Genomic DNA, 27,431 nt, shown 5'->3' on the forward strand with positions numbered 1-27,431 from the left:
TTTCCAAATGAGCAAAAAGAAAGTGGTAAGCAAGAGTACTTGTTTTTTTTGTTTTCAAATCATAGCTTTTGCATTACTACCTTCCCCTTCATCACTTCTTTGTTTTTTAATTTTCTTATGACTTACTACATTATTGACGCATTTAGATGGATACATTGAATGCCCGCCTGCTCTTTCTCTTGTTGTGGCCTTGTGGGCTTTGGATGTTGTTGGTAATGGAAGATGGATTCATTCGTTTATGGTTTTAATCATGGCTTTGAATTGGATGGTGTACAAGGCACGTACATCACTAATAGATAGATTCCTTGAACATGGTTTCAACGTTTGAACTAGTTAACTTGAATTCCAAACGTAAGAGTTGATATTTTCTGGGGACCCAAATTTCTAATATATAAAAATATAATGGTTCTCATACAGATTTTTCTGCTACACAGGTGTAGTTACATTAGTGAAAATGGAGTTAAACACAAGGGAACTGCAAAAGGGAGCAGAAGATTGCATTGCATGTAGGCATCCTCATTGTCCAGGGACAAAGTTAGTGGCATAAGCCCAAGCATTGTTGGCAACAGGATCAGCAACGTGGTCGTAAAGGTTCTGAATAGGGCCCTTGCCAGTGACAATAGCCTGAACAAAGAAACCAAACATGGAGAACATAGCCAAGCGACCGTTCTTGAGTTCCTTGACCTTCAACTCAGCGAATGCATCAGGGTCATCAGCCAGACCAAGAGGGTCAAAAGCACCACCAGGGTAGATTGGGTCAAGTCCTTCACCAAGTGGTCCTCCACCAACTCTGTAACCTTCAACAAACCCCATGAGCACAACCTGAACAGCCCAGATAGCAAGGATGCTCTGAGCATGGATCAGGTTTGGGTTGCCCAAGTAGTCAAGGCCTCCCTCTGAGAAGATCTGTGCACCGGCCTTGAACCACACGGCCTCGCCGAATTTGACACCATTCTTCTCAAGGATCTCTGGGAAGGTGCAGCCAAGGGCACCAAGCATTGCCCATCTGCTGTGAATCACCTCCAGCTCCCGGTTCCTGGCGAAGGTTTCCGGGTCAGCTGATAATCCAGCAGTGTCCCATCCGTAGTCACCAGGGAATTCTCCGGTCAGGTATGATGGAATCTGCTCCGAGAATGGACCCAAGTACTTGGGACGGTCAGGGCCATACCTGTTTTGTTTTTCACAACACCTCAGACAAATTCTTAAAACCTAGCTTCATATCTGTTACTTAGTTGATTTTTTTTATCTTTACAAGACAAGACAATAACTATTATTAATCTGTTATGCTTGCATAATCACTGGCTTTCTAGTTAGCCCCATCCTGCTGAGAATTGTTAAGTGCAAAACATAGATATAGTTCTATAGATGCTTTTTGGAGTTTTACCTCAGTGATAATCATTAACATTTAACGCGAACTTTTTGTTACGTGAATTAGTTAGTTAAAACTCCAATTTTAATTATTCCCTCCATCCCAAAATAATAATCGTCTAAAGATTATTTTAGATATACCAAGATAAAATAATAAATAAATGAAAAACTAAAATGATAATTATTATGAAACAAAGTCTTTTTTTTTTTTTCTCTTCCGGGACAATTATAATGAGATGGAAGAAGTAGAACACAATACCAAAAACAAAAGGTTTTGCATCTAAGTTTTGTGGAATTACTAGTATTATTTTATGTTGTCAAGCGAGTATTATATTAAAAGCAGTAACTACTAAGTTGAACTAGTGGAGTGGGAAGGGTAATGTTGAGTTACCAAATGCTCTGAGGAGCACTCTTGACGGTGCGGCGCATGTTAGTGCGACCTTTGCCGGCGCCACCGGTCTTGCGGACGAACTCATTGAGCTGCTTCAGAGCAGTTTGACCAGTGAATGCTGATTGCTGAATAGCAGAGGTGGCCATGATGGTTGTGTTGGCTAAGGGTTTTTTTTTTTCTTTGTTTTTGTTCTGTGTTGTGGAGAATGAAGAAAGCTACTACAAAGGTTTATAGAAGATCGTATGATACTGTGGATGAGGATATGCACAACTCAGCAACACCTCATTGGTCGTGGATTTGGATGTGGATTCTCATGCTGATATTTTGTCATGCTATAGTGGCTCTTATTCTGCCACGTGGATGCAAGGACTTCTTCCTCAGATGTTTTCGAGAGGGTCAATGTAAGCCACACAATTCAGGTCCAACAGAGTCAAGAAATTTAAATTTAAATTAAAACTTGGAAATTGGTATGGAAGATAGTTTGGATTGGGCTGATGCTACACTAACATTGCAAACCCGTGAGTGACCCATCACATTTTTTTTCTTCTTTCTTTTTTATTTTTGAAAAAAAGAAAAAACTTGTGTTGCTAGTAAAACTACACAGAAACACAGGGCTAGTAGTGCCTCGACCTCAAGAACACAATGTGGCAGCTCATCTTCGCTACATTACAAATTTGGTTTCATTTGGAAATTATATCTTAGGATTTTAGAAGAGATAATGACCTCTTTAACTTGGTGTCAAAAACGGTCTCTTCAAGCAAACAGTTTAAAAAATCAGTATGAATAACTGTACATGGTTAAAAAGTCATTAAAAATAGAAAAAAAATCACATTTAAAATACAAATTTATAACTATTAACTTTTAAAAATTATATCTAAAATGTGAAACCAAACGTACTAGAAGTTTTAGATTAAAATTCAGGACGTTATTGGTTTTTTAATTAACTTTCAATATCATAAGCTAGAAAAGTTGTATTTAAATGAGAATTACGGTAATTAAGAGAAAACAAAATAAAGCACCTTAATTATATTACTATTATAAAATAAAAAAATAGAAAGATATTGAATTTTCGATTAAGGCCTTGTTTTTTATAATAATTTCATTAATCTTATTTATTATCACATACATGACAATTCCATAAACATAAAGTGTCGTGTTGTTATAGATTCAATTTTACTATATAAATTCTACAAGTGGTAACATGTCCACCACAGCATTTTATAATATGTAACTATTTATAATTTTAAGTTATCTTTTAAATAGTTAATATGTTGTCATGCATAGCATTGACCACGACAAGATTCTTTAATAGATGATATTTTTCACAGAAAGTGTGAATGAAGTTTCATTGGAAGATTTTCAAAGCTCAAGATATAAATAATTTATCCACTAGTGATCAAACTTCAAAGCTAAAGGAGTGCAGTTCATACTTATAAAAATCAACATCATCCCGAACAGCATCTGAAAACACACTTGCCTGCATCATAAAAGTAATTAATTAGCATATCTGGCACCCCAATTCGAGCTCATATACTGGAAGGAGTTCTGCAATTACTTTTTTAATCATGGAAGCATGAAAAACGAAGCTAATAGGTCACTTCGGCTTACTTGAAAGCTTTCGGGGGATGTAAGTTTGTTTGAATTTGTACTCTAAAGCTTCACTTTAGCCAAGAAAGTCTAGACTAATTTAGTTTATCTTTTCATTTTCTTTATCTTCATCTGCTATTTAATTTAATCTTTTGCCTTTCAAAAAAAATTCATTTAATTTTTTTTGTTCTAAACTTTTATCTTTTTTGGTTATTTCTAAAGTAAACTTTTATCTTTTTCATTCTCGTTGAGTATATATATTTTAAAATTTTCTCTGATATTTAACATGCATATGAAATTTGCTTGGTTGCTTTATTTTTAAATTTTCTCTGATAATTAACATGCATGTATAGTTTCTACATTTTTCAACTTCGGAGACATGCAGAAAAGTTTTAAAGAGAGTTTATAAAAGAAGAAAAATAAGTCCAACTAAGCTACAAAATTCATACGGCTATGCTAATTTGTGATTCACTTTCTACGTTATTATTATCACAAGACTTTTAAATTAAAAGCAACAAACTTGACAAGTGATGCACAGGATGGGAATTGACTTATGGAGACATTGACATAAACAAGTTCTACTGAAAATATATACAATAATAGATTAGAAACGCTAACGTTCACATTAATTCACTGCAGGGAAGTGATGGGGAATCAATGAAGCTTATCTACATTCATATAGGTAGTACAAGTAAATGATTATTCTACAATGACTACAAAGAAAGGTGCTGCCACAAATGAATGCATACACTAACATTACATATGCAGCAACATTATTTATACACTGACTAAAGTCGTTGGGCGTGTCAAGTTGATCTGCCTGCACTAACGAATTGTCATGTTCATGCCTATTTGACTAAAAATTAGTCCTACAGGGAACAGAACGAACATCAGAATTGGAAATACTGGAGAAAGATAGAACGAAGGTGAAGTAATTGATTCTGAAGCAATGTTGGTGCTAGGATTGAGAATAACTGGAAGAATATTCTTCAACGTCCATTCAAATACGCATGCAAGAGCACCAATCAAGACACAGATACCCCATCTCGCAGCATTCAGCCGCATGCAATCTGCTAGGCCTTTAGCATACTCAATCACCAGCACTTGCATAAGAAAACAACCACCTAAGGCCACCAAGAAATAGAAGCTCTGAACAACCATCTTCAAAACCTGGTAGTTGAGAAAATTGCAGAGTTGGCAAAATAGGAATGTGTTGAAGATCATGGTTTCCCTAACCTTTTTTTCCTTGTCAGTAACATCTCCACCGAACTCAAGTATCATTGACACAGAAGTCTGATATAAAACCTGAATAACAACGTTTTTCCAGATTTCTTTGGTTACAATATGTTGGTTCCTATGATCAGATGGTTGTTTAGCAATCTGTTCCTCCTCGCCGGTTAGCTTCAATACCATCATTAGGCCACCCAGAATGCACATCAAGACATTCACCCAAATTAACTGGGATGCTGCAAGGGGGGAATCTCCAGTACATGTTGTAATCAAGGTTATGACTAACCCTGATATGGTGCATGTCAGCTGAAGTTGAATGAACTTCTGAATATTGCGGTATTGACTTCTGCCAGCCATCACAATTGGTTCCAATACACTGAAAAATTTGATTGTTATGTCACAACTATCTATATCCACTATTGTTCTCAGAGGATCAAAAACTATCCCCACATCAGCTACCTTCAGAACTGAAGAATGATTAGTCATCAACCTTGTTCCAATGAATGCAACCACCTTACCTTTCTCTTGCAAGCACTGTATCATGAGAAGTTTGTCTTTAGGATGGAAGCTTCCCATTACATGGGCTTGATCCACTTTGTCTAATCTAGCTTCCCCATTCAAATCCCGAAGCTCTTTTCCTTCAAGCACATTATCATATTCTAGTCCTAGTCCACAAGCTATGCCTTTCACTTCCATGATGCCATCCTCCGAGACCAGTTTGATCTGTATATTTGCATCATTTTTTTTCAGATTTTCCAAACCTGATTTTATGGATTCTAGACTAGTAGTGCATTTGAGACCTATCAGTCCTAACAAGATCAGTCCTTTCTCAAGTTCTTTTCCATCTGTTTCTCTATAAGCAAAAGCAATTGGCTCAAGGCCACCATCCTTCATCTCTTCAATCACCTGCCCAAATTTGATCTTCTGGTTTTTGATTGCATGGAATTCCCCTGTACTATCATAGTACTGTGAACACATATCCAATATTGTGGATGCAGCTCCACTCCAGTGCATGTACAGAACTTGTTCATTGTCCCCAATTTTTCTTACCAAAACTCCGCTGCCTTCTTTGCCAGAATTCAGATTGCTGTGCTTAAGAATGTCAAATTTCTCTTCTGTGAAAGATCTCAAGTTCACTTCCAATGTTTTTTCTGCCCAAGAAACAAGTGAATTAGACAAAGAGGAAAGAGAAATCTCTGGTGCAAGGATTGATAAACCAACTCCTTGTTTAAGCATGTCAAGCGCAGTTGTATCTATTTCTGATCCCTCAACCATGCTGACATCTTTCTGCCCGATCAATACTTTGCTAACCTCCATTGGTTTAGATATGAGCTCACCTGATACATCAATGCAGATGACAGTTACCAACCCCATTGTCGTACTAGCTGATAAATCATTAAGAACAGCATCTTCCTTTGGAACTATCTTATCCATCTGGTACTTGAGAGAAATTGTGACCACAAGTGGCATTCCATGCTGCACGCATAGTATTGCAACAGTGACAAGACGTGTTAAAGTGGAAACCGTTCCTTGTGGTTTCAAGAAAGCTCTCTGAAGTGCCTTCATCAACAAGCCAATTGAGACCTTCCCCTTCATTTCAGGCAGCCCACTATTGTTCCCATCTTTTTCAGAAATTAGGCGAATGAAGATCACAAGTAAAACCAGTAGTGAGATAAAAAGAGCAGCTATGTCAATGTAAGAAATTGGCCTCTCGATTAGTCGCTCCAACAAGCCCCTCCTTTCAGCCAAATTGGTGTTGGTTCCAACTGATGTTACCACCATCCTTCCCTGGCCCCCAATCACCTTTGAACCAGATATAAGAAACGGGTTCCCCTTAGGATCATGTTTGCTTTTTGTTGCCTCAGGCTCAGCCAGCAAAAGGATGCCATCACTTACAAGCAAACCGTCTGCTGGAATCTCATCACCTGGCCACAGGCATACTCTGTCACCAACCACAATATTAGATCTGGGAACCATTAGGGTCTCTTCACCTCTCTTAACCCTGAATTGCAACTCGACCTTTGTCTTTGCCAATTTCAACATTTTCCTCTCACGCCAAAAGTTTGCTACTGAAGTTACTGCAACCAGTAGTAAAACAGCAAAAACTATAGCAACACCATCATGCCAACCATGTTTAGGTCCCTCCTGCTTGAATCCTATGGCGAATGACAACCCAGCGGAGATTAACATCACCAGAATTGTGCAACGGTAGACCTTGCAGCTGTTGAATAAAAACTTGGACAAGTTTGTTCCAAGAACTGGTAATGGTATAGTGGTGTTGCCCTGTTCATAAAAACAAAATCCCATCAACAAAACACATCTCTCTCAACCCACCACAAACAACAGTTAGTAGATCCATCCTTCTTCACACTTCAATAAACCAAGAATTAGATGGCATTAAACTAGAAGGGATCCACCAAATATCATAACCACCACGTGGATGAAAAAACAAAAGAATCACTCTCTTTTTAATGTTTTTTCAAATAGTATAGGAGTTTACCAAGTTGTTGGTCCGAATGGAACTGAGCTGAGATTCCTTAAACAAGATCTTAAAGTTCGAGTTTTGTGAATGAACAAATATAATTAAGAGAAAAAATCTCACTCAAAGTGATCAGTCATGTTCTTTGATAGAAATTAATCATCGGCTAAGTTGGTGAATACTTCACACCTATAACATCATAACCCAAGTTTTATTATTTTTCTCTGTTTTTTGTTTCATTGTTGAAGAAAAGGGCATGAGTATGAGGAGGGGAGAAGGTTGATATATACCTTTGAGTGTTGATGTTGACGACATAGGACAGCGGAAACAGAGTCAACGCCACCAAGCAGACCGAGAGATCTCAAGTCCTTCTCCTTTACAATTCGAGCAATATCTCTCCTAATGTGCTCTTCTGTTTCTTCTTCTTTAATATCAATTGCAACGGAAGAGGAGGTTCTAGCAGGAGGCAATGAAGTGTACGGTACTGAAGAAAGTAGTGACGGTGGCGACTCATGGTTGTCGATGGAAGTTGTTGGCTTCTTGACAGAGATGAGGAATCTTATGTACAAACTTCTACGCCATATTCTGGTGTACTTGCTGTTGCCGGTGGTGGTGAGGAGTAAGGTTGCACCAAGTTCAATGTTGGCACCACCATCACCCCCACCAGCTGAAGACGAGGTTGCTTGGGACATGACTTAAATATGTGACAATGAATGAGGTATAAGATTGGTTTGGTGATAAAAACAAAAAAGAAAGGGTACACTTAATTGGTTATTTTGGACACAATGCTTGAATGGACTATAATGCAACCGGAACAACGTCTAGGTTTCTTGTTCTCAAGATTATCAAACACAAGGCATAAACGCATAGCAGGGTGCACAATAAGGGGTCGTCATCCCCACCCATTTGGAAATTCTATGGCAATTTCTTCTTTCACGCGTCTTTTGCATGGTTAATTATAATTCTTTCACGATACCTTGGGTTTGGGAAATTTTTTCTTCTAGATGAAAATTTTACTTAAAAATAAAATTCAATTTTGCTCAAATTAATAAGTTGTTGCTAGAATAAAAAGTATATATATCAATGGTGTGTAAAACTTTTTCAGATTGTTATTCAATGACACAATATTATGCTCACCAAAAATAATCACAAAAGTATTATGTATAATAAATTTGTTAAATTTTATAATAATTATTTTTAAAATTATATTAAAGAGATTTTTAATTAATTGATAATGTTAAAATTTATACACAACAAATGTTTACTAACTAAGGAAATTATTTTAGGTTTTATTTTGTCGGAAATTAAACATGCGTGGAATTTCAAAGTTAAGGATATATTAAATTATATAGGACTGCATGTCATGGAATTAATTTTTTTTCTTAAATATACCTAATAAAAAACTAAATACTGTTAAATTAAAAAAATCCCTAGGATTTGATTTACTAAATTGATATTTTGAACCGGAAATGAAGAGAAAAATACATAATAGTTTTGGTTTTTGAAAATTTAAGACAACACTTCTAATTCACCCGTACATATTTATTAGGGGTGCAAGCCAGTGAAGGAATTACCGAATTGACAAAAATCCATCCAAATAGTTAGAGTTAAATAATTTTTATATTTAAATCAGATTTAAAATCAAACTAATAAAATATGTTGATCCATTAAAATATTAAATCGAGTTGGATTTTGAGTCACAAGTCTAATCAAATCAATCTTTTTATATCCTAATATTCATGTTCTCTCTTTACCCTACTAAATACTTATTTGTGATTTCTGTATAATAACTTTTTGAGTGAACCTTTAATGGCAGCTTCAACGTGCCATTGGTATCATGTCAGGTATTATTAAGAATACCTCCTCGCTCTATCATTTCACATAAAAAAAAAAAGTGATAAAATTTTATGAACGAAAAGACATAAAGTTTATTATATATAATAATAACAACAATAACAATATAGACTGTTGTTTTCTTATGTTTAGTACTTTAGTTTTCCGTTTATTTAATATTCTAGATCATGATTTATGTAATAAGTCAAATCTACAATGGAAAAAAGCATGCTAGCTAGCCTCTATACGTTTTGCACTATTCTCATTTCTCAGCCTTCTCTCAATCTAAGATAAATACAAAATTTATTAAAAATTACAAAATTAATAGTGAAATTCGTTGAACGTAAAGTGAAACACATTTTTATGATTTTCAATGCTAATCTTTCTACCATTCCCGAATGAGAAGCTAGGTAGATTGAAAGTTCTTTTCTTTTTTATTACGTAAGCTTTTTGGAACGGTAATGACATCTCGACATTATATTATTTTAAATATTTTATTAATATTTATAATTTGTTTATTGCTTTTTATCATATATATATATATATATATATATATATATATATATATATATTGTTTTCTTTTTTATCTCTTCAAATGTCAAATAGATTCGTGCTATTCACATTTTTGTTTTTCTTTGTTACAAATCATCTTTTTTGTTTGTTAAAAATCATTTTTGTTTTGGGAATAGGGAGCCGTTTCTTATGCATTATGAATTAGGGCATGTTTGCATAAACTTCTCCAAAAGTATTTATTGGAGACGCAATGAAAAAAGAAAAAAGAAAAGCTTTTCCGTGACATTGTAAATAGGTCCACCCCTAAATTTTAATTTCATGAGATAATTAAAATTTATTTTATAAATTTAATTATTATTAAATTTATGTTAAATGTAATTTATATTTTTCTATTTCTTTCCTTCTTTTGGTCTTTCTATTTTAAAAAATTTATAATTTTGCTTAAATTTTAATTTTGCATATATTTATTTTATTTTATTACACTTTAATTAATTGGATTAATTTTTTATGGTATGTTAAATAAATAAATAAGTTAAGTCTTGGGCTCAATTAGATTAAAATAAAAGAAATAACACATACAAAATTGAGAATTAAATCAAAATCATATACTTTTTAAGGCAAGATACCTCAAGCGAGGGGTAGGTGATAGCTTGGCTTAGCCGTACCGAACTTGAGTCTCATTTTTGCAGGGTGCAGGAAATGGGAGAGAGAAGTATTGGTTTGCAGCGTGAAGGGATATTACCTTATTAATTAAATTAAGAGCAATTTCTCCCCTTCTTTCATATAACCTAAAAGGACTATAAAAACCAATAGCCTAACAGTACAAAGTATAGTCCCATTCTTCAACATTCGGAATGGCGATCTTGGCCCGACCCTAGAATAAAAAAATCAAAATTGTGAATCAATAATTAAAGTGAAATCTAGATTACATTTAACCAAGTAACAATAAAAAGAAATAGAGATTATCAGATAACAAAGATTCTCATTAGTAAATTCTAACACAGTAGATTGTTGTTTCCTTATCTTCACTAATTTAGTTTTAGTTTATATAATATTCTAGATAATGATCAATGAAATAAGTCAAATCTGGAATGGATATCAAAAGCATGCTATTCTTCTAAAAAAAAAACATAAGCCTGCAGTATTGCTAGCCTCAACGCGTTTGGCCTATTCTCCGTTACGTCTCAATCCAATTTAAGTGCCAATTCTAGCTTACACACTCTTTCTAATAAATAATTGCTATATGGTCAAAGTGGAGGCATTACTTTCTTTTGAAAACATCCTTTCAATTGCTGCATTCTCCAATTCTCCTCTAATTTCATTTCTCTTATTAGCGTGTATTTGGATAGAGAAATTTAAAATTTTAAGAATTTTAAATACTTCAATTAAAATTCTTTTATTTTCAAAATTTTATATTTGGATAAAAAAAATTAAAATTATGAGGATGAAAAAAATAAATGAAAAAAATAAAAATATGATTGGTGTACTAGTTATACATGTTCCTTTATATGCTCATACCCGATCGATATTTTAGGAGCTCATACGGTGTTACTTGCAGAAGACGGTAAGAAGAGAATTTCAATTTCTCACCTTTTAGAAGGAAATTTTTAAAATTCTAAAATTTTAAATTCTTCATAAAAAGCATCCAAACAATAAATTCTAAATTACAAAAATTCAAATTCTCTGATAAATTACTTTCCTTAGTTAAAATTTTCTATCCAAACACACTCAGTCGCCAAAAGGCGAGTTGAACGAAGAGCCTAGGAAAGTCGGGGCTGAGCAACCTTTCTCTAGCTTTTTCAGTGGGGGAACTTGGCCTCAGAGGGGCTTCAGATGAGCTCCTTTGAGAGGAAATGCTCTGGTTTATGAAACACTTACAGAATATCGATGCACCGGCTATTCCCCATCATGTGCAGCTCCTAGGCTCACAGCTTTTATTGCATCAACAGCTGATTTTAGAAATTTTGCTTGAAGAAATAACAGTTTTGCTTTTGGTAAGAACATGTAATGGGGATGATGGTTCTACTTATGGGTCAAATTAATATATTTTTTTAAAAAATATTTAAATTTTATCACTTTTATAAGTATTATATCAAATCTTATCAATCAAATTTTTGTTTTAAAAATATGAGATATCTAAATCATCTAAGTAAAATAATTCATTCCTTAATAAGAAAAATAAAAAATGTGAATGATGATTGAATTGATGATAAAATAGAATTCCGTAAAATTTCTTATTATCCTAAGTAGCATGAAAAATATGGTATCAATGATCATCCAAATTCGCTTCTTAGAGGATTCAGAGAGACGGTCATTGATTGCGATCTCCATGACCTTCCTATGGAACACTATACCTATACATGGGCTAGAAGAAGAAGAAAGCACGATACTATTAAAGAAAAGTTGGACATAGCACTTGCAACTGTGCAATGGATTGATAACTTCCCCAATTTTAGGTTGATCAACACTATATCCTCAAAGTATAATCACTCTCCAATCCTACTGAGGCTCCATGGCAAAAAGTCTAAACATTTCTGGAGAAGATTTAGATTTGAAAACCTTGTTGGACCCAAATTTTTCATATTTGGCTGAAAATAGTTGGACAATCTCTTCGTCCAATGATTTTCTTACTAAATTGAAGGCATGCATTGAAGATACGATTAATAGGGGGAAGCAATTTTGCATAAAATATTGTGCCCATTCATCAATGCATAAAAGAATTGGAGGTCCTGAGGAATAAATGTAATGATTTATTAATTGCCCTTTATCATCAAATGAAAGAAAAATTGAATCAATTGATTGCCCAAGATGAAGCCTACCGGAAGCAATTGGCAAAAGTTTATTGGCTAAAGGAAACAGACATGAACTTAAAGTATTTCCATTCATGTGCAACTTCTCGAAAAAAGATTATTGATATCACTTCTTTAACTCGAGACAATGGAACCACTGCCTGTAGTCACTTTGAAATGGGCAGTAACGCAAAGCAATACTTTGAGGGTATTTTCACCGGGTCAACTATTGATTATGATTGTAATCTTAATCATATTTCCAATGCATAACTCAGGAAGATAATGATTGTATGGCTGCTCATTTCACTGCCAAAGGATTGAAAGTTGTTCTTTTTCATATGCACTCCAATAAATCACCAGGACCAAATGGCCTCAATCCAACATTCTTCAAAAGATTTTGGCATCTCCTTGGACCTAAAGTGCATAAAGTTGCCTCTTCTTGGTTACAACAAAGTACTTTCCTTCTACAGCTAAATTCCACAACCATTGTTCTCATCCCAAAATGTCCAAACCGTGACCATGAAAATTTTTAGACCAATCTCCTTTTGCAATGTCCTTTAAAAAAATAATTTCAAAAACCTTAACCAATAGACTGAACCCAATCCTTCCAAAATGCATCTACCTTGAACAAGTTACTTTTGTAGAAAATAAATCCATAATTGACAATGTTTTGTGTGACACCCTCTACCCCACACATATATGTACTAATAATAAAAGAAATAAAAATACATAATTAATTAAAAAAAATTTAAAACACATTTAAATAAAAATATTTCAAAAGGATAAAATGTTCACATTCACATCAAGTGTTAACCACACACTTATTCACAATCAAATCTCATGTTCATAATTTAACATCTCATAATGTCACAATCCACCATCACATGTTTACGTGTATCTCACAAATTAAAATATGTTCAACTTTGCACTTATACTCAATCTCAATAATAATATTATAATTTCAAAGTAATATGTTATCCCACAATTTATCATTTATACAAAATTTCAATCACAAATTCATGATCTCAATATAACTATTTATCACACTAATCTTATCCAAAACACAAACAAATTATACAAAAATGTTTCTCACAACACGAGGAGTAAAACCCCTCAAACAATTTTACACAATTATACAGGAAAAATTATAATACAATAAACGTTTCAAAATAAATCTCAATTTGATCTTCTAAGGACCTTTACACATGTTCATTCTAACATCAATTGTGATAAACTCGTCTCTTACCTCTAAGCGGGCTCACGTGTGTATTCTGCCAATGATAGTGACATCTCTAAAAGTTTTCTAAGATTTCTCAAACTTCTTCTTTGGTTGCTCTATTAGGGCTTTCAAGTGTTAGAGCGAAAAAAAAGGAATTGAAGTCTTCGTTTGACTGTCTCTGTGTAAGGGATGTTTCTCTCTCTGTGGACATTATCTTGAAAATCCCAACGGTGTATGTTTGCGAAAATAAGTTCCTAACCTTGTGTTCAAATTTCATGATGATCTAACGGTTAACCATTACATAATTATTATTTTACTAAGACAAGTTTGACTGTATGTGAGAAAAAAAGAGGATTTTGGGAGAAAAAGAATGAAAAACGAAATTGAGAGAAAGAGGAAATGTAGAGACGTATCGTCAGTCTCAAAACTGACCTAATATGTCTATATTTATAACTAAGATACTTACAGCTTATTATTTACTCTATTTTATTTATTATTTTATAAACAAGAATTCTATTTTATTTCCTATCAAATGAATAAATAATTTTTTTTTCTTCAAACCACTATTTTAATTGATAAAATTATTTCTCCTTATTTATTTAATTTTAAAAACCTCATCATTTGTCTAAAACTATCTATTTTTTAAATAAAAAAATTATTTTTAATTTATTTTACAAAAAATGGGGTGTTACATCTTACTAGCCTTAGAAATTATCCATCACATGAAATGTAAGATTCAAGGAAAAAAGGGGGGAAGTAGCTTTGAAAATTGACATTAGCAAAATGAAATTTCATTAAAAATGGATTGGTTGAATGAATCTTTGTCCTACAACTATGCAATATTCAATCTTGGTAAATGGGGGTCTTATTGGACCAATAATTCTTGGGAAATGACTAAGACAAGGTGATCCATAATCGCTCTATCTCTTCATACTTCGTACCGAGAGTCTTTCTAGTCTACCTAAAAAATATGAGAGAAGGAGAGACATTCATGGTATTAAGGTGTGCAAAGGTGCTAATATCCTTTCACGTCTTTTATTTGCTTATGACTATTTTCTTTTTGTAGGGTTCAAGAAAATGAGATCAATTGAACACTTATGAAAAAGACTTAGGCAATTAATCAATTTCCACAAATCAAAATCTTTAGCTCAAACACCTTAGATGAATGCAAGCAACAAATCTCTCAATCACTTGGGGTACAACAAAGTTTAGGAGCTGGAAACTACCTGGGTCTACCATCAATTGTGGGACGGAGGAAGAAAGAAGTATTTGGTTTTCTAAAGGACAGAATATGGAAAAGGATCAATCACTGGACAAGCAAGAAATTGTCAAAGGCGAGCAAGTAAATTCTAATCAAATCCTATGCACGAGCAATTTCATCTTACTACATGAGTGTATTTCTTCTTCCTTCTTCATAGGAAGATGAATTGCAAAAAATGATGAACTATTTTTGGTGGGGTACCAAAAATAACATGCAGAGGAGTATCAATTGGATGAGTTGGGACAGATTAACAGTTAAAAAAGAAAAATGGAGGAATGGGTTTCTGAAATCTCCATGCTTTCAATTTATCTATGCTAGAGAAGCAAGGTTGTAAATTTATTTCATTCCAAGATGCTATTGTTTCAAAAGTTTTCAAAGCCAAATACTTTCTAAATGTTGATTTTCTGGATGCAAAACTTGGGCATAATCCTAGTTTTGTCTGGCATAGTATCTTTGCTTCACAGAGTGTGATAAAAGAGGGTGTCAAATGTAGAATTGGAAATGGAAACTCAATTGCTATTTGGAAACAGCCATGGCTTCGAAGAAATGATCATCCATATGTCTCTACAGCTCCACCCGGGGATTAGAAGATATGCATGTTGGTTCTCTAATAGATCATCAAAGTTGTTCATGGCGGGAAGACATCATGGTGGAAGTCTTCAATGAAGTTGACTTGTAGGAAATTAGAAGCATACCACTTCTTCACGTGCAAGAGGAAGACCTGTGAGTTTGGAAATTCATGCCACATGAAGAATATTTTGTCCGCACTGCATACCACCATGCAACATGGAGCTTTGGAGAATGAAAGTTCCTCCTAAATTTAAGCAGTTAATCTGGGGAATTTTGAGGAATTGCCTCCCTTCACGGAGTAGATTGAGAGATAAAAGAGTTCTTTGTCCACTTCCATGTAAATTTTGTGAAAACAACATTGAGTCAAGTTGGCACATCTTCTTTGGATGGGATTCAGAAATTGCAACTTAGCAAGAAGCAAAACTTTGGCCCATTATTCAGAGCAAAGTTTTGTCTGCAGAAGGTATTGCCCCTCTCATTCTTGACATCATCAACTCTGTACATGAAGAGGACTTATGCAACAAATTTGCTACTGGACTATGGTGTATTTGGAGGCAACAAAATGATAAATTTTGGAGGAATCAGGTCCAGCCAACGCAGATCACGATTCAACAAGCATTTCAACACCTTGAAGAATGGAAGGATGCAAGACAGCAGCAATCCCAATCACATGTGATGCAGATTCTAGACAATCAATGTGAGTGGAAGAAACCATCTTTTGGCTACTTGAAGTGTAACGTTGATGCAATAATTTTCAATCAGGATCAACAGTTTGGGAATGGAATGTGTATTAGAGATCACAATGGGCAATTTATTCAAGCAAAAACATGGTTTCAAGGTGTTTCAGACCCAACAATAGCTGAAGCATGCGGCTTATACCAAGCCATGGAATGGTTAAAGGAGAGCTACAACAACAATATAATTTCTGAGTTGGACAACAAGTTTGTGGTTGATGATTTCAACCATAACAACAAAGATTTATCATATTTAGCTTCAATTCTCAGTAAGTGACGCAGTTCTGGTTACAGATCGCTTGATAACATGTGGATGGTGTCAGTTCTAGCTACAACACAATTATTTGTCTGAAAATTCAAGTTTGTCCATTCCATTGCAATTTTGTTTACATATAGTCAACCAATCTTTAATTATTCTAAATACACAATTAACTACAATTATGAAGGCTTTAATTTTTAGTGGTACACAAGAAAAGATACCAAGGCTATCACCACTAAAATTAAAAAAAAAAACGAAAATAAAAGAAATACAACTTTATTTAATTCTAAAAAAAGAAAGTTGGCAACAACATCCTCCCGCTCATGTCTTTAATAATAATCATGCACTAAAATAATTTTGATTCAATGCACAGTTTCAAGAATTGTTGTTGCCAGTTGTTGTAGGATTTCCTCTACCTTTCTGGTCGATTCAAGAATTGTAATTACCACTTGTTGTAGGATCTCCCTGTCCATGTGCCTATCCTTAAATTTCGATGTCCTTATCAAGAAGTGTAGGGATCTTTTTAAGAACATCAACTTTGTATGCTGGCTCTTATGTCTTCTACCAAATTCCAACTTGTATCCCCAATCATATTATGAATGAAATAATATATTGTTCCTCTAAAAAAAATACTATATGGTAATAGGGGTACAAATTGTTTATGCACAAACTAGGTGCATTTATTAAAATCAACATTAAAAACAAAACTAGGTCATTTCATTGTTGTCTAAGAAGATTTATAAATAATCCATCGTTTAGATGACAAGTTCTTACTTATTTTCAATTTTGAAATAGACACCTGCACATTTTGAAATACTCGTTTTCATTCAGTCAATATATTTTCATAATAATGACAAAACACCATCCTATTTTCATATTCCCTTAACAAAACTTTATCAACGTCTATTTGCAGACTAGATATTAGTTTTTTTATGTTTTTTTTTTTGTTTTACAGGATTAGTATTTGATGTTATTGATGATGACATGGTGTAATTAATTTTTTATTTCAATATCAACAATGTTATTTGCAAGGCAATTTAATTGCGCCATTCTTACACTGCTCCTTTTGTTTTGTATTTTTTTTATAAAAAACATTAATCACAACCTTTTTCTTTTACCAAACAAGGTTTCCGGAATGGTGTGCTAAAATCGTATACAGGAAGCATGTCTCTTTTAATATTTGCGGATTTGTGCTTGCTGCATATCTTCTATCCAACACCATTTACCAATATCATCCAGGGTTGCGTTGTGATTGTGAATGCAATGCATGGAAGAGAGGAGCGAACAATAACAACTACATATTCCACATGTCATGTTGTACAAAACCTACACCAACTTGGATTACGGTTAAGGAATGATCCTTGGCCACGTTATTCCATTGGGGAAGGCCCTTCTTCAATTCTGATGTCACCACAATGCTCGCTACCTAGCATGATTGCCATTAGCATAAGTTTGCCTGCAACTGGAAAATCCTTGTGTTGCATCAAGATTGTTTGGACTGAACTACTCATATCCCCCAAAATAGAAGTCTCCATGTTTTCTTGTCTCAAGGACAATACTTGGTCAAACCCTTCTTCAAATGTTTCGCTTTGAGGTCCATAACACCTACTTGAAGCCTGGAAAAGTATAGTATTTTTCAAGTTTTGCAGGATTTCCTGGTCACTCCATCCTTCAGCTCTGTACGAATCATGGAATTTACTCCAATCGTCCTGACTAGCAGCTTTCTTCCAACAATCCTCCAAAAGTTTTCTGTGGATCTTCCGAAATGAGGAACTAGTCCATGCAAACACGTCAAAGGCCGACAATGAGAGTTCTCGATCTTCACCTTCCAGGCACAATTTAATCAAGTCTTCGGGATGAAGCAGCTGAGCTTCAACAAGTTGTCTATCTTCAATGGAAGGATGGCGTTTCATTACTTCCTCCTGCAGGTAAAGCATCTAAATAAGAAAGGATAAAGAGGACTTCTAAAAGGGTGCAACAAAGCTTATTTGCCAGCGCAAGGTTAAACAAGTTCTCATGAAACAAAGCAAATATCAAACTATTAATTTTATTGTCAAACAGTCACATAACACTCAATGCCACAAGTCAGTCACTTTGATTGTCAGATCGGTATTCTTTACAATTTAATAGCATGCCAAATCCTTCAGCAGGCTCCTCTTATTTTCCCTCCCTCTAAAACTAAAACTTTCTATACTTCCTCTTAAATTTCATGAATAATTTAACTTCCTACAACAACTGTCACATCAAACCCCTCAATCGTGTATTTAATAACTTATTTTAAAGAGGAAATTTAAACATAGTTATAATATTATATAAAGTATAAACATATATAACATTATATTTGTCTCACGTTATTGAGGGTTGTTTGTGAAAGTACCTACCAAGTTCAAAGAGAAGTTTCTATCTTGCTACAATATAATTAACTATTAACTATACTTTATAATGTTGGTCTTTACAACATTGTTAAATTTCTGACACCATGGCAGCACAATGGTGGATTGCAGGTTAGATTTCTGACAGGCCACCATTCTATGGCAGTGGCATGGTGGGTTTTGTGTGGCAGGCTATGGTGGCTGCCATGGTTCTTCCATATGGCACAACACCATCCACCATATTTATTCGGCAGATTTTTGGCTGGCCAATAGAAGCCACCATTGATAACACGTCTTAAAAGGGGTAAGATCATAAGAGAAAAAGGTGGGAGTAACCAAAATGAGTTCAAGATAGATTAGTGACCATACAGGGAAGGACAGGATATGAAATGAGTGTAGATGAAAAGATATTGGTGTGATACCTATCAAGGAAAAGATTACAGAAAATCGGTTAAGGTAATTTGGACACTTGCAAAGTATTAGAGTATATGTAAATAACTGAAAAAACAGTTTGCAAGGGTTGTTAGCTTTTGTCAGTTCAAAAATGACATACATTAGCATTATGTCCATATTTGAGACAGATTTGGCACTGGAAGTTGACAAATTTGCCACCACCACGACCCCTGCCGGGACCACCGCGATCAGAAAAGGCACCACGACCACCAGTACCTCGACCATACACCCCTCTAAAGCCACCAGAATCACCAGATTTATATGAACTTGAATGCGAATAACCTTGAGTATAATTCAAGGATGGAGAAGTGAGCAATAAAGTGTCTGCGTCATAACGAACAAGACAAGTCTCGTGACCATAAAGCAGAGCTTCAATCTCAGCAATGGATGGAGTTCGTTTCTTGCTTTCGATCACTGAGATAACTAGCGCATAATCAGAAGGGAGACCTTCCAGAATTGCATCAAGGTACTCCTCATGGAGAACTGGAACACCAACACCGGCAAGCTCATCGACATAGCCTTTAATCTTATGGAGATATTCATCCATTGATTTTCCTTCAAGCGAAACTGCACGAATTGCAGTTTGCAGCTGGCACACTCTCGAATCTTCTCCCACACCTGATAGGAGTGATTTGAGCCTAAAACAAGTGGGAGAACAGACTTCAAGAGAGTGGATTGGAGCCAAACGAGGAGCGTTAGGTACTGAACATCCCAGGCCTCGTATTCTGGATTGATGCGATCGGCAATTCGATCCGCTTCCGTGAGATATTGAGGCGGAACAGTCGGATTCACCACAAAATGTTGCAATTTGTGTGATTTGATTACTGATTCGACATATTGTTGCCAGTGTAGTTGGAATCATCTAGCTTCTCAACTATGCAGGTCGGAAAAGAGTGTGAAGTAAAACCTTGAGACACGGAAGCCATGGATGTGAAAGTAGAAACTGGAAAAATCAAAGAGAAGAGCTTTCACGAAAAACTAGCTCTAGATACCATTCTAGATTTAGAGAAAACAGAAAGAGAGAAAAATATTGAGAAATGATACTGAAATTATTGAGTCTGAAACTTAATTACAAAGATAGTTATAAAAGAGGTATTTATAGACCTCCAGGCCTTCAGCCTAAGCAAAAAATAGAATAACAGAATTCTGTTATAACAGGATAACTGAATAACAGAATTCAGTTAGTGATACAAGTGTAGTGCTGTTAGCAAAAGCCCTTGCAAACTGTTTTTTCAGTTATTTACATATACTCTAATACAAAGAAAGTAACTAGAGACACTTAGAGTAAATTCAAGAAGGACAATGGAGGAAATTACTAAAAAGGATCTCATCATAAATAGTATCCTAGAGAATTTGGTTTCTAATCAAGCACAATAGCATCATGTGCACATCAATAGTCAACCTCACCAAGTGAGGTAAAATTTGTTGTCATTGTTGTATTTATATGACTAGAAATTAAAAAAGCTTAAATACAAATTTAGTCCCTGTAAGTTTTTCCTTATCATTTTTAGTCCCTTAAGTTTGCGCTCATGTAAGTTTTTTTGTTCATTTTTAGTCTTTGTAAGTTAGTGCTTTCCAATTTTAGCCCCTTAAAGCACGAATTTAAAAGGACTAAAAATGGAATCTTAAACGGACTAAAATTGGAAAAGTGCAAATTTACAGGGACTAAAAATGAAAAAAAGAAAACCTTACATGGACAAAAATTAAAAAGACGCAAACTTACGGGGATTAAAAATGAAAAAAAAAACTTTAGAGGGACCAAAATTGAAAAAGCACAAACTTATAGGGACTAAATTCATATATAAGCCAAATAATTCAAATATTTTTGGCAACCACAGCATCTGTTTGCTCCTAACATATCAAGTTAGCTTTCAAACACTGGCTGATGTCCTAGAGTTTCACGGATGTCTAATATTCACAATGAATGATTGAGAAAATAAATCAACTCCCTCTTCAAATTATCAATTGTTCAAAAAAAATATACTCAAATTTACCTGTAATTTTAGAATCTTCAAATCAGCCTCAATGCGGTCCACCTTGACTTGAGTACCAGCATCGTTACCAGCTGTTGAACAAAAAAACGTAATACTTTTTATTTATTGTAAATGCTATTAGGTATCTATTCATTCAAAGAAAAATTAGATATTTAACTAACAACCAGTGTCCAGTTGAAACAGTACATATAGATAAAAGAGAGAGAGAGAAATCAGAATATAAACACCAATCTTTATTCAATGATTTGAATAACACAACCAAATGTGGACAAGATATAATGCTTGGTCACATGTAAATATGGAAATAAATCATGGGATAATAAGGAAAAATGGGAAGTAATCCTAAGATACTCCAAACTATTCAAAGATATAATCAAGATATTTTTAGAGATTTTTAATATATTCTAACAAAAATTAAAGATTTTTAAGAATCTAGATATTCACAGATTCCCAACAATAAGTAAAAGGGCGACAAAAAGCTGCAGCCATTGAGTTGGTAACTGATATATCATATAACCAATAATCCAGCATATTATAAGAGATAGCAGAAAACTAAAAGTAGAGTGCCGACCAGAATTTAACTCCTATTTGCTGGAAAGTGATAAAAAATGAGTTCAAAATCTCACTAGTTAGAAGGAGGAAGACATCTAAATAAATATTAAATAGAATGAAGAGAAAGGAAGTAATCTCCATAACATATGAAAAACACATGGTGCCATACCTGCAAAGGCAGCAATCTTAGAGAGAAATAAAAGATTTTTTCTGTCAGTCAATTTTAGTTTCATTTTCATATACTCCTGTTCTCCTTCCTCTTCAGCAACTGACGTAGATAGTAAGTTTTGTGAGAGAGCCAATGCATGAAGTGTTTCTGAGGCAGAAGAAAATTGGTGAAGGAACAAATCATGAAGCCAAAGAAGATCTGGATGCTCCCTTAGGAAAATGGATAGCTCTTCTGGAAATTCTTCCCCTAGCCTTAAAAGTTGAGAAAATTGTCTGCTTTCATGGAGTTTCATAAAGACATAGTAACTAAATCCCCCATTAGGTCCCAGGCTTTCATGCTGCACACAAAAAATTGAGACATAAGCAAGAATACATTTTAAAAAAAAAATGGCAACACATAGTACATATAGAATCCTTGTGATTAAATAATACCAAATAGAAATCATAAATTATCATTTTCCGATAACCAATTTTGTCTGAAAGGCCAAGGTTTTATTCAACATTGGGAGGTGTCAGTGACGTAATTGTAAACCACTTATTTAGACTGTTACTAGTAACTCATTTCAGGTGTCGTGTCCAAAATAAGGCACTTTTATGGGTATGTCTTGTGCTCTGAAAGTTCATAAAAAATAATTGGCGTTGCATTGTGCTCGTGCGATGGTGAAGAACATGGTAAAAAAAAATTCGTATACCTGGTTAACATTTGTTTGCACAATCTTTCTTTGGAAGCTCTTTCCAATAATATATAAAGGCTTAAATTGAAAAAAAGAATATGTGGAGCTCTACAAATTTGGTAGTACTGTGAGGTTTGTTGTTGGTTCTTAATTAATAGATCTTTATTCATTTAAGGGGCATTTTGTGTCCTAGCTCTAGCTCTAGGTCCGGATGTAACTGCTACTATTGCTTCCTTATGGACTTTATGTTTTAGGAGTGCAATTATTTCTTCTCAGCAGACTTCTATTCAATCCTAAAGCCCTATCAGTAACAAAATATTTGGGTTGATATGCTAAGAAAATCATCATTGCAATTTGCAAATGCCTATAAAAAAGGGAATAAAAGCAACATAAGTGCACAATGAAGAATAAAATCATAGTCATACCATAATGTTTCTCAGTAATTCCGAGTCATTCACATCACAACAAATTGTCCACATAACTTTGTAGCATCCATGTCGTTTAGCAATTGATAACAGATGTGAAGTAACCTTCATTATGGCCTCTTCATTCTGCTCTCCAGCTCCTTCAATCGAATCCTGCACAAAAGACCAATTGAACAATGTATATCTATCCCACACCAGGATTGCAAGGATACAGTAAGCAAGATATAATAATAACCTTGTGAGTATCTTCAAAATCTTTAACTTTTTGATAGAGAGATTCAAGAAGGCTATCTCGCCTCTCCCAATATTCATTTAACAGACCTTTGTGTTCTTCTCCGCACTCATTTTTAGCTGTAACAGCACCAGAATATGCCTCGAATAGAACTTCAGCTAGGGCTTCTAAATGATTATACAGATCTAATTTTGCAGTTTTATCAAGTCCAGATATTTCATTTAACAAGTGAAGCAGGACAGAAGCAACACTCCAAATACCAGTCCGTACAACAGGTTGACAATACCAAGGTGTTAATCCTTCAGGTGGTGGATACCATAATCGGTTCTCATTCTTATAGTTGAAGCATGTCCTAATTATGGTAACACATGCAGTAGAGAGTTCACATGCCCTCTGGATCTGGATTCCTAACGGATGCTCTGGTCTTATAACATATTCTAACTCTGCATCTAAGCAGAAAAAGAGATCTTCAAGATCTGAAACCTTACTGTAGAACACTTCAGCATTATCTCTATCCATCAAAAGGACAGTATTCCGACGAGCTCTCTCACCAACTAATTGTATCATGTCCCAAATGGCACCTGACATCTGAATATCCAAACTAGAATTTGAGGAGTCAACATTAGTTGATCGATTTTGGCTAATCAGATTTTGCAGTTCCCTCAGCTGAATCATTGCAGATAACTTTTCACCATGCTCCAAAATAATTTGCAAGGCATGTCCTGGCAATTGAAAAAAACATCATTTAGTAATGGAATGTCCATTTTCTGTTCCCTAAGTGTTGTTTTAACTTGCATTTTTACCTGAAACTATAATTATTTATTTCACAACCTTAATCTATTTAATCAATTTAAAAAAACTGGCTGGGAAAACATGACCATAAACAAAATAATAAATCAAACATGCTTTCACATACAATCCCACCCTAACAAGTCAAATGACATCAAGAATTAAGAATCCATGTGCTTTAGGATTTCATTCATTCCTTCCTTACCTAATTAAGCTTACATTATTTTTAAAACTCACATGTGAGGCTATGGGGAAGAAATAAGATAATTAAGCCTCAATTCATTTAGTCACAGAATAAACCTCCTTCCTTTGATTTTTTTCATACATGCTGAGGAAAAGGAGCAGATGGATGATAATTGAGATTATATTCATATTCATTTTACCCAATTTATAAAAGTCAAAAAGCTATCAGTGAAAAACCACTCTCCACTTTTGCTTGTGATATATATACTTTGTATGAAGTCATCCTTAAAAGTATGATTACATCTGATTCATTTTATTTTATAAAAACAGGATGGCAGATAAATTAAGCTCATACAGACATCACTTACCCAAATAATGTAAAAACTAACAACCAAGTTAAACATAATCAAACAAGTTAGTTGCATAAGGAAGTATTGTAAAAGAAATTGTTTGAAGACCAAATCAAAACAAATAAACTTTTGGTGAATAGACTAAAAATTTCATACTCTGCTTAGAACACAGCTCCTCGTGGCATTTGGATAAGGCAAGAAAGTGAAGGAACTTTTGATGTTTCTGCTGCTTTTCTAAGAGTTGGGTTGAAACAACAGCCATGGCCAAAATCTCTGCTCCTCTGGTAGTTGTCCAATGTTTAGCCAAGGTGTCTATAATTGATTTGCTCATCCGAACAAAAACATTGGTTTCCCCATCCCTTTCAAATGAACCAGATGTTTCTAGCTTTTCAAGAGACCTATCAATTTGGCCAGATGATAAAAAGTCATTGAAAAGATTATTCAATAAAGCTTCTGATTCTTCATCTAGTGCAGTTCGACGTGCAATCCCACTCAAAACCGTCCTCTGTTTGTCTCCAGCATTCCATGCTTCAGAGCTAGCCCTTCTAGGAGCAAAATTACCTGCAAATGTAAGATTTCTTATCTCTTCTTGTGCAGATCTTTCATTTGAACTGCCTTTACGAGATAAGCTTCTCTCAGGAGGTTCCACTCCTCCAAGTATAACAGCTTTCTCTGGTATTGCCCATATTCCTGCTTTCTCTGTTAATACAACCCATGCACCTTCTTCATAATCATCTGCAGAAGGAAGGATAGAAGCATCTAGCACTTTCCCAGCATCATAGGGTAAATCAAACTGATAGAGTTGTGTAGAGTTTCTATAATAATGGGAGACAGTTGTTGTTCCATCCCCAGATATTATGACTGCAGATCCTGAAGGCTTGCCCCCTATCCGAAGCCTCATGGAAAACAAGAAGTCTTCGTCTTCAACTCTAGCTTTTGGCATTATCACCTCAATAGGGGCTTTTTTCTCCAAAACCCTGTCATTTGTAGTCTCTAAACCCAACCCTGATTTATATTGCATGGTCAGGAGAGAGTACTGCGTGTAGCTTGAACTGCTAATCCGGTCATTGCAAAAGGTTGCAACAAGAATGGTAATGACTTTACCATGATCATCTACTTGCATATCAAGAGGCCAGATTCTCTTTTGACCTGCCAGATCCTTCTTAATGCCAACCTCAGCATCTGTTCCGACAATTGCCTGAGACCAAAGCCTTGAAATAGGTATATCAGAACCAAACTCTACTCTGAAACACTGTATCTCATGGTCTGTCAATACCAAGAATTGCCAATTTGATTCCTGAATAGAATGATGTGGAAAACACCACGTCAGAGACCTAGGGTACCCAATATTGCTCACAATTTGACCTGATTCACCCTGTTGGAGCGGGAAATTTTCATATACTTTCCTTCTATGAATGCCAGTAGGAGTGCATTGAAACTGCCAAAGTTCACCACTCGAGCTACACGCAAGGGCAACACATACAAACTTACAACTGGGATCAGCAGAAGCAATCATAGAGTTAAATGTGTGCAATCCACTCAAACTACTTCCCAGCTTACTTTGTCGCCGCTGCCTGTGGAAGGACGCTTTCCCATCAGGAATCATAACAGCCTCCAGCTCATCAGAAGACACAAGACTAGTGACCGGAGCGTGCGACTGAGAATAGATGTCTGGCCAGTATATAACAGCCCGAGTCCGACAATTACACAAAACCACAGCAGCAGAGTTGCACTGTTTCGCAATTTTATTCGTTCCCACAGACGTGGCGTCACAATTAACAACACGAAGCAACCAACTACCAGCATCATTTCTGCCAACATCAGCATCATTCAAAGGAATCTTGAGGACAACACATTTCACGGAGGAAGCAGGCGACAAATAACTCCATAGGTAGACCCTGTTCCCACAAATAATCCAAGCAAGGGATGTGCTCTTGTCAATCCCGCCACACGCGTGATCTTCAGCTGCATTGCGTTACATCATAATCTCAAACACATCAGGCTTAATTTACTTCAAATGTGAAGGGATTAACACACGTGCTAACTAACGCAATTGAGAGACAAATCAAACAGTTCTCACCAGGAATTCGCTTGTGTAGCAAAATGTTCTGCTCATCACGAACCACTTGGGGAAACTCGCCGACGAAAACAGGTTTGGTAGGATCTGTGTCGTCGCCTTTTCCACTTCTGTTGACCTGAGGAACCCTACGCAATGAAAACGGATAACAGTTAGAAGCAGAACGCGAATCGATGCAGATTTTGGTGAAGAAACGAAATGAATGAATGAATACCTGGCAAGAACAGATAAGCGAGGAGCCCAGGGAGCGGGAGTGCCGGTGGTCGGGCGATTGGGAACGGCGTTATCGTGGAAAGAGGTTCGAGCAGGAGTGACCGGAGAATCTACCACCGTGGAATCGCGACCTTGCAATCTGCGAGAGCGAACATTGCTCTTCTTCGTTCCGCAAGAAAACATGATGATTATGATCACTCAGTACCGCCAGATTTTAGGGTTTATGGGGTTTTCGCCATTTGAATCACGAGAGGGAAAATGAAGAAAATGAAGGAACCAAATATCGTGTTTTACTTTTTAAGTGTAAAAAAATTTTCACTCATAACGTCTTCATTTTTTTGCTAACGGGTATTCTTTTTCTTTAGGCACTTGTGTTCATGTAAATTTTAAATTATCAAGATGCTAAAATATCTCTTAGAATAAAATTATTCAAAGACAATAAAAGACAGGTTAAATGAAAAAATGATTTATAAAATATATGATTATCTTATTAGTTTTATATTTAAGATAAATATAAGCGCACATTATAGTGTTGGTATCATTCATACGGAAAATATAGTCTCTAGTTAAAAGGATATATATGACTTAATTTTAACCATATAAGAAAAATTACTTGTTAATTTGTATGCATAAAACTTTCATTTTCTGTGGATGTTGCATTGCATATATGAATATAAATTACACTCATAAAAAAATATGAATATAGATGACGGTTC

The 27,431-nt window shown here is 35.0% G+C and overlaps 4 protein-coding genes across 4 annotated transcripts; 1 reads left to right on the plus strand and 3 right to left on the minus strand.

Moving 5' to 3' along the window:
- Positions 1–338: 338 nt before the first annotated feature.
- LOC114382992 (chlorophyll a-b binding protein 215, chloroplastic) lies at positions 339–2,012 on the minus strand. The gene is made up of 2 exons (XM_028342558.1): positions 1,760–2,012; positions 339–1,168 (listed from the first exon to the last, which is right to left on the minus strand). Exons 1-2 carry the CDS (start codon positions 1,903–1,905, stop codon positions 517–519), a joined length of 798 nt encoding a protein of 265 aa, XP_028198359.1. The 5' UTR covers positions 1,906–2,012; the 3' UTR covers positions 339–516.
- Positions 2,013–3,892: 1,880 nt separating this feature from the next.
- Positions 3,893–7,970, minus strand: LOC114384887 (calcium-transporting ATPase 12, plasma membrane-type-like). Its single transcript, XM_028344713.1, has 2 exons — positions 7,346–7,970; positions 3,893–6,859 (listed from the first exon to the last, which is right to left on the minus strand). Exons 1-2 carry the CDS (start codon positions 7,745–7,747, stop codon positions 4,172–4,174), a joined length of 3,090 nt encoding a protein of 1,029 aa, XP_028200514.1. The 5' UTR covers positions 7,748–7,970; the 3' UTR covers positions 3,893–4,171.
- Positions 7,971–14,700: 6,730 nt separating this feature from the next.
- On the plus strand, positions 14,701–17,226 carry LOC114385192. The gene is made up of 3 exons (XM_028345214.1): positions 14,701–14,751; positions 15,682–16,243; positions 17,189–17,226. The coding sequence occupies exons 1-3, from the start codon at positions 14,701–14,703 to the stop codon at positions 17,224–17,226; spliced, it is 651 nt and encodes a 216-aa protein (XP_028201015.1).
- On the minus strand, positions 17,221–27,011 carry LOC114384200 (nuclear pore complex protein NUP133-like). Its single transcript, XM_028343854.1, has 8 exons — positions 26,717–27,011; positions 26,506–26,630; positions 24,582–26,390; positions 23,107–23,825; positions 22,872–23,024; positions 21,774–22,110; positions 21,053–21,123; positions 17,221–18,155 (listed from the first exon to the last, which is right to left on the minus strand). Exons 1-8 carry the CDS (start codon positions 26,896–26,898, stop codon positions 17,604–17,606), a joined length of 3,948 nt encoding a protein of 1,315 aa, XP_028199655.1. The 5' UTR covers positions 26,899–27,011; the 3' UTR covers positions 17,221–17,603.
- Positions 27,012–27,431: the final 420 nt, after the last annotated feature.

This window comes from Glycine soja, chromosome 14 (genome assembly GCF_004193775.1).
Source record: "Glycine soja cultivar W05 chromosome 14, ASM419377v2, whole genome shotgun sequence".
Lineage (NCBI taxonomy): Eukaryota > Viridiplantae > Streptophyta > Magnoliopsida > Fabales > Fabaceae > Glycine > Glycine soja.

Bases quoted from the DNA above. Each gene is read 5' to 3' on its own strand.
- LOC114382992 (XM_028342558.1), bottom strand. From the start codon at position 1,905: ATGGCCACCTCTGCTATTCAGCAATCAGCATTCACTGGTCAAACTGCT. The intron at 1,169-1,759 runs GTAACTCAACAT...AAAACAAAACAG, and splicing joins AGTGCTCCTCAGAGCATTTG to GTATGGCCCTGACCGTCCCA.
- LOC114384887 (XM_028344713.1), bottom strand. From the start codon at position 7,747: ATGTCCCAAGCAACCTCGTCTTCAGCTGGTGGGGGTGATGGTGGTGCC. The intron at 6,860-7,345 runs GTATATATCAAC...TTTTATGAACAG, and splicing joins GTCAACATCAACACTCAAAG to GGCAACACCACTATACCATT.
- LOC114385192 (XM_028345214.1), top strand. From the start codon at position 14,701: ATGGAAAAGGATCAATCACTGGACAAGCAAGAAATTGTCAAAGGCGAG. The intron at 14,752-15,681 runs GTAAATTCTAAT...CCCATTATTCAG, and splicing joins AAATTGTCAAAGGCGAGCAA to AGCAAAGTTTTGTCTGCAGA. The intron at 16,244-17,188 runs GTAAGTGACGCA...TTTGTTTTACAG, and splicing joins ATATTTAGCTTCAATTCTCA to GATTAGTATTTGATGTTATT.
- LOC114384200 (XM_028343854.1), bottom strand. From the start codon at position 26,898: ATGTTTTCTTGCGGAACGAAGAAGAGCAATGTTCGCTCTCGCAGATTG. The intron at 26,391-26,505 runs GTGAGAACTGTT...AACGCAATGCAG, and splicing joins GCTACACAAGCGAATTCCTG to CTGAAGATCACGCGTGTGGC. The intron at 23,826-24,581 runs GTATGAAATTTT...TTCAATTGCCAG, and splicing joins GGAGCTGTGTTCTAAGCAGA to GACATGCCTTGCAAATTATT.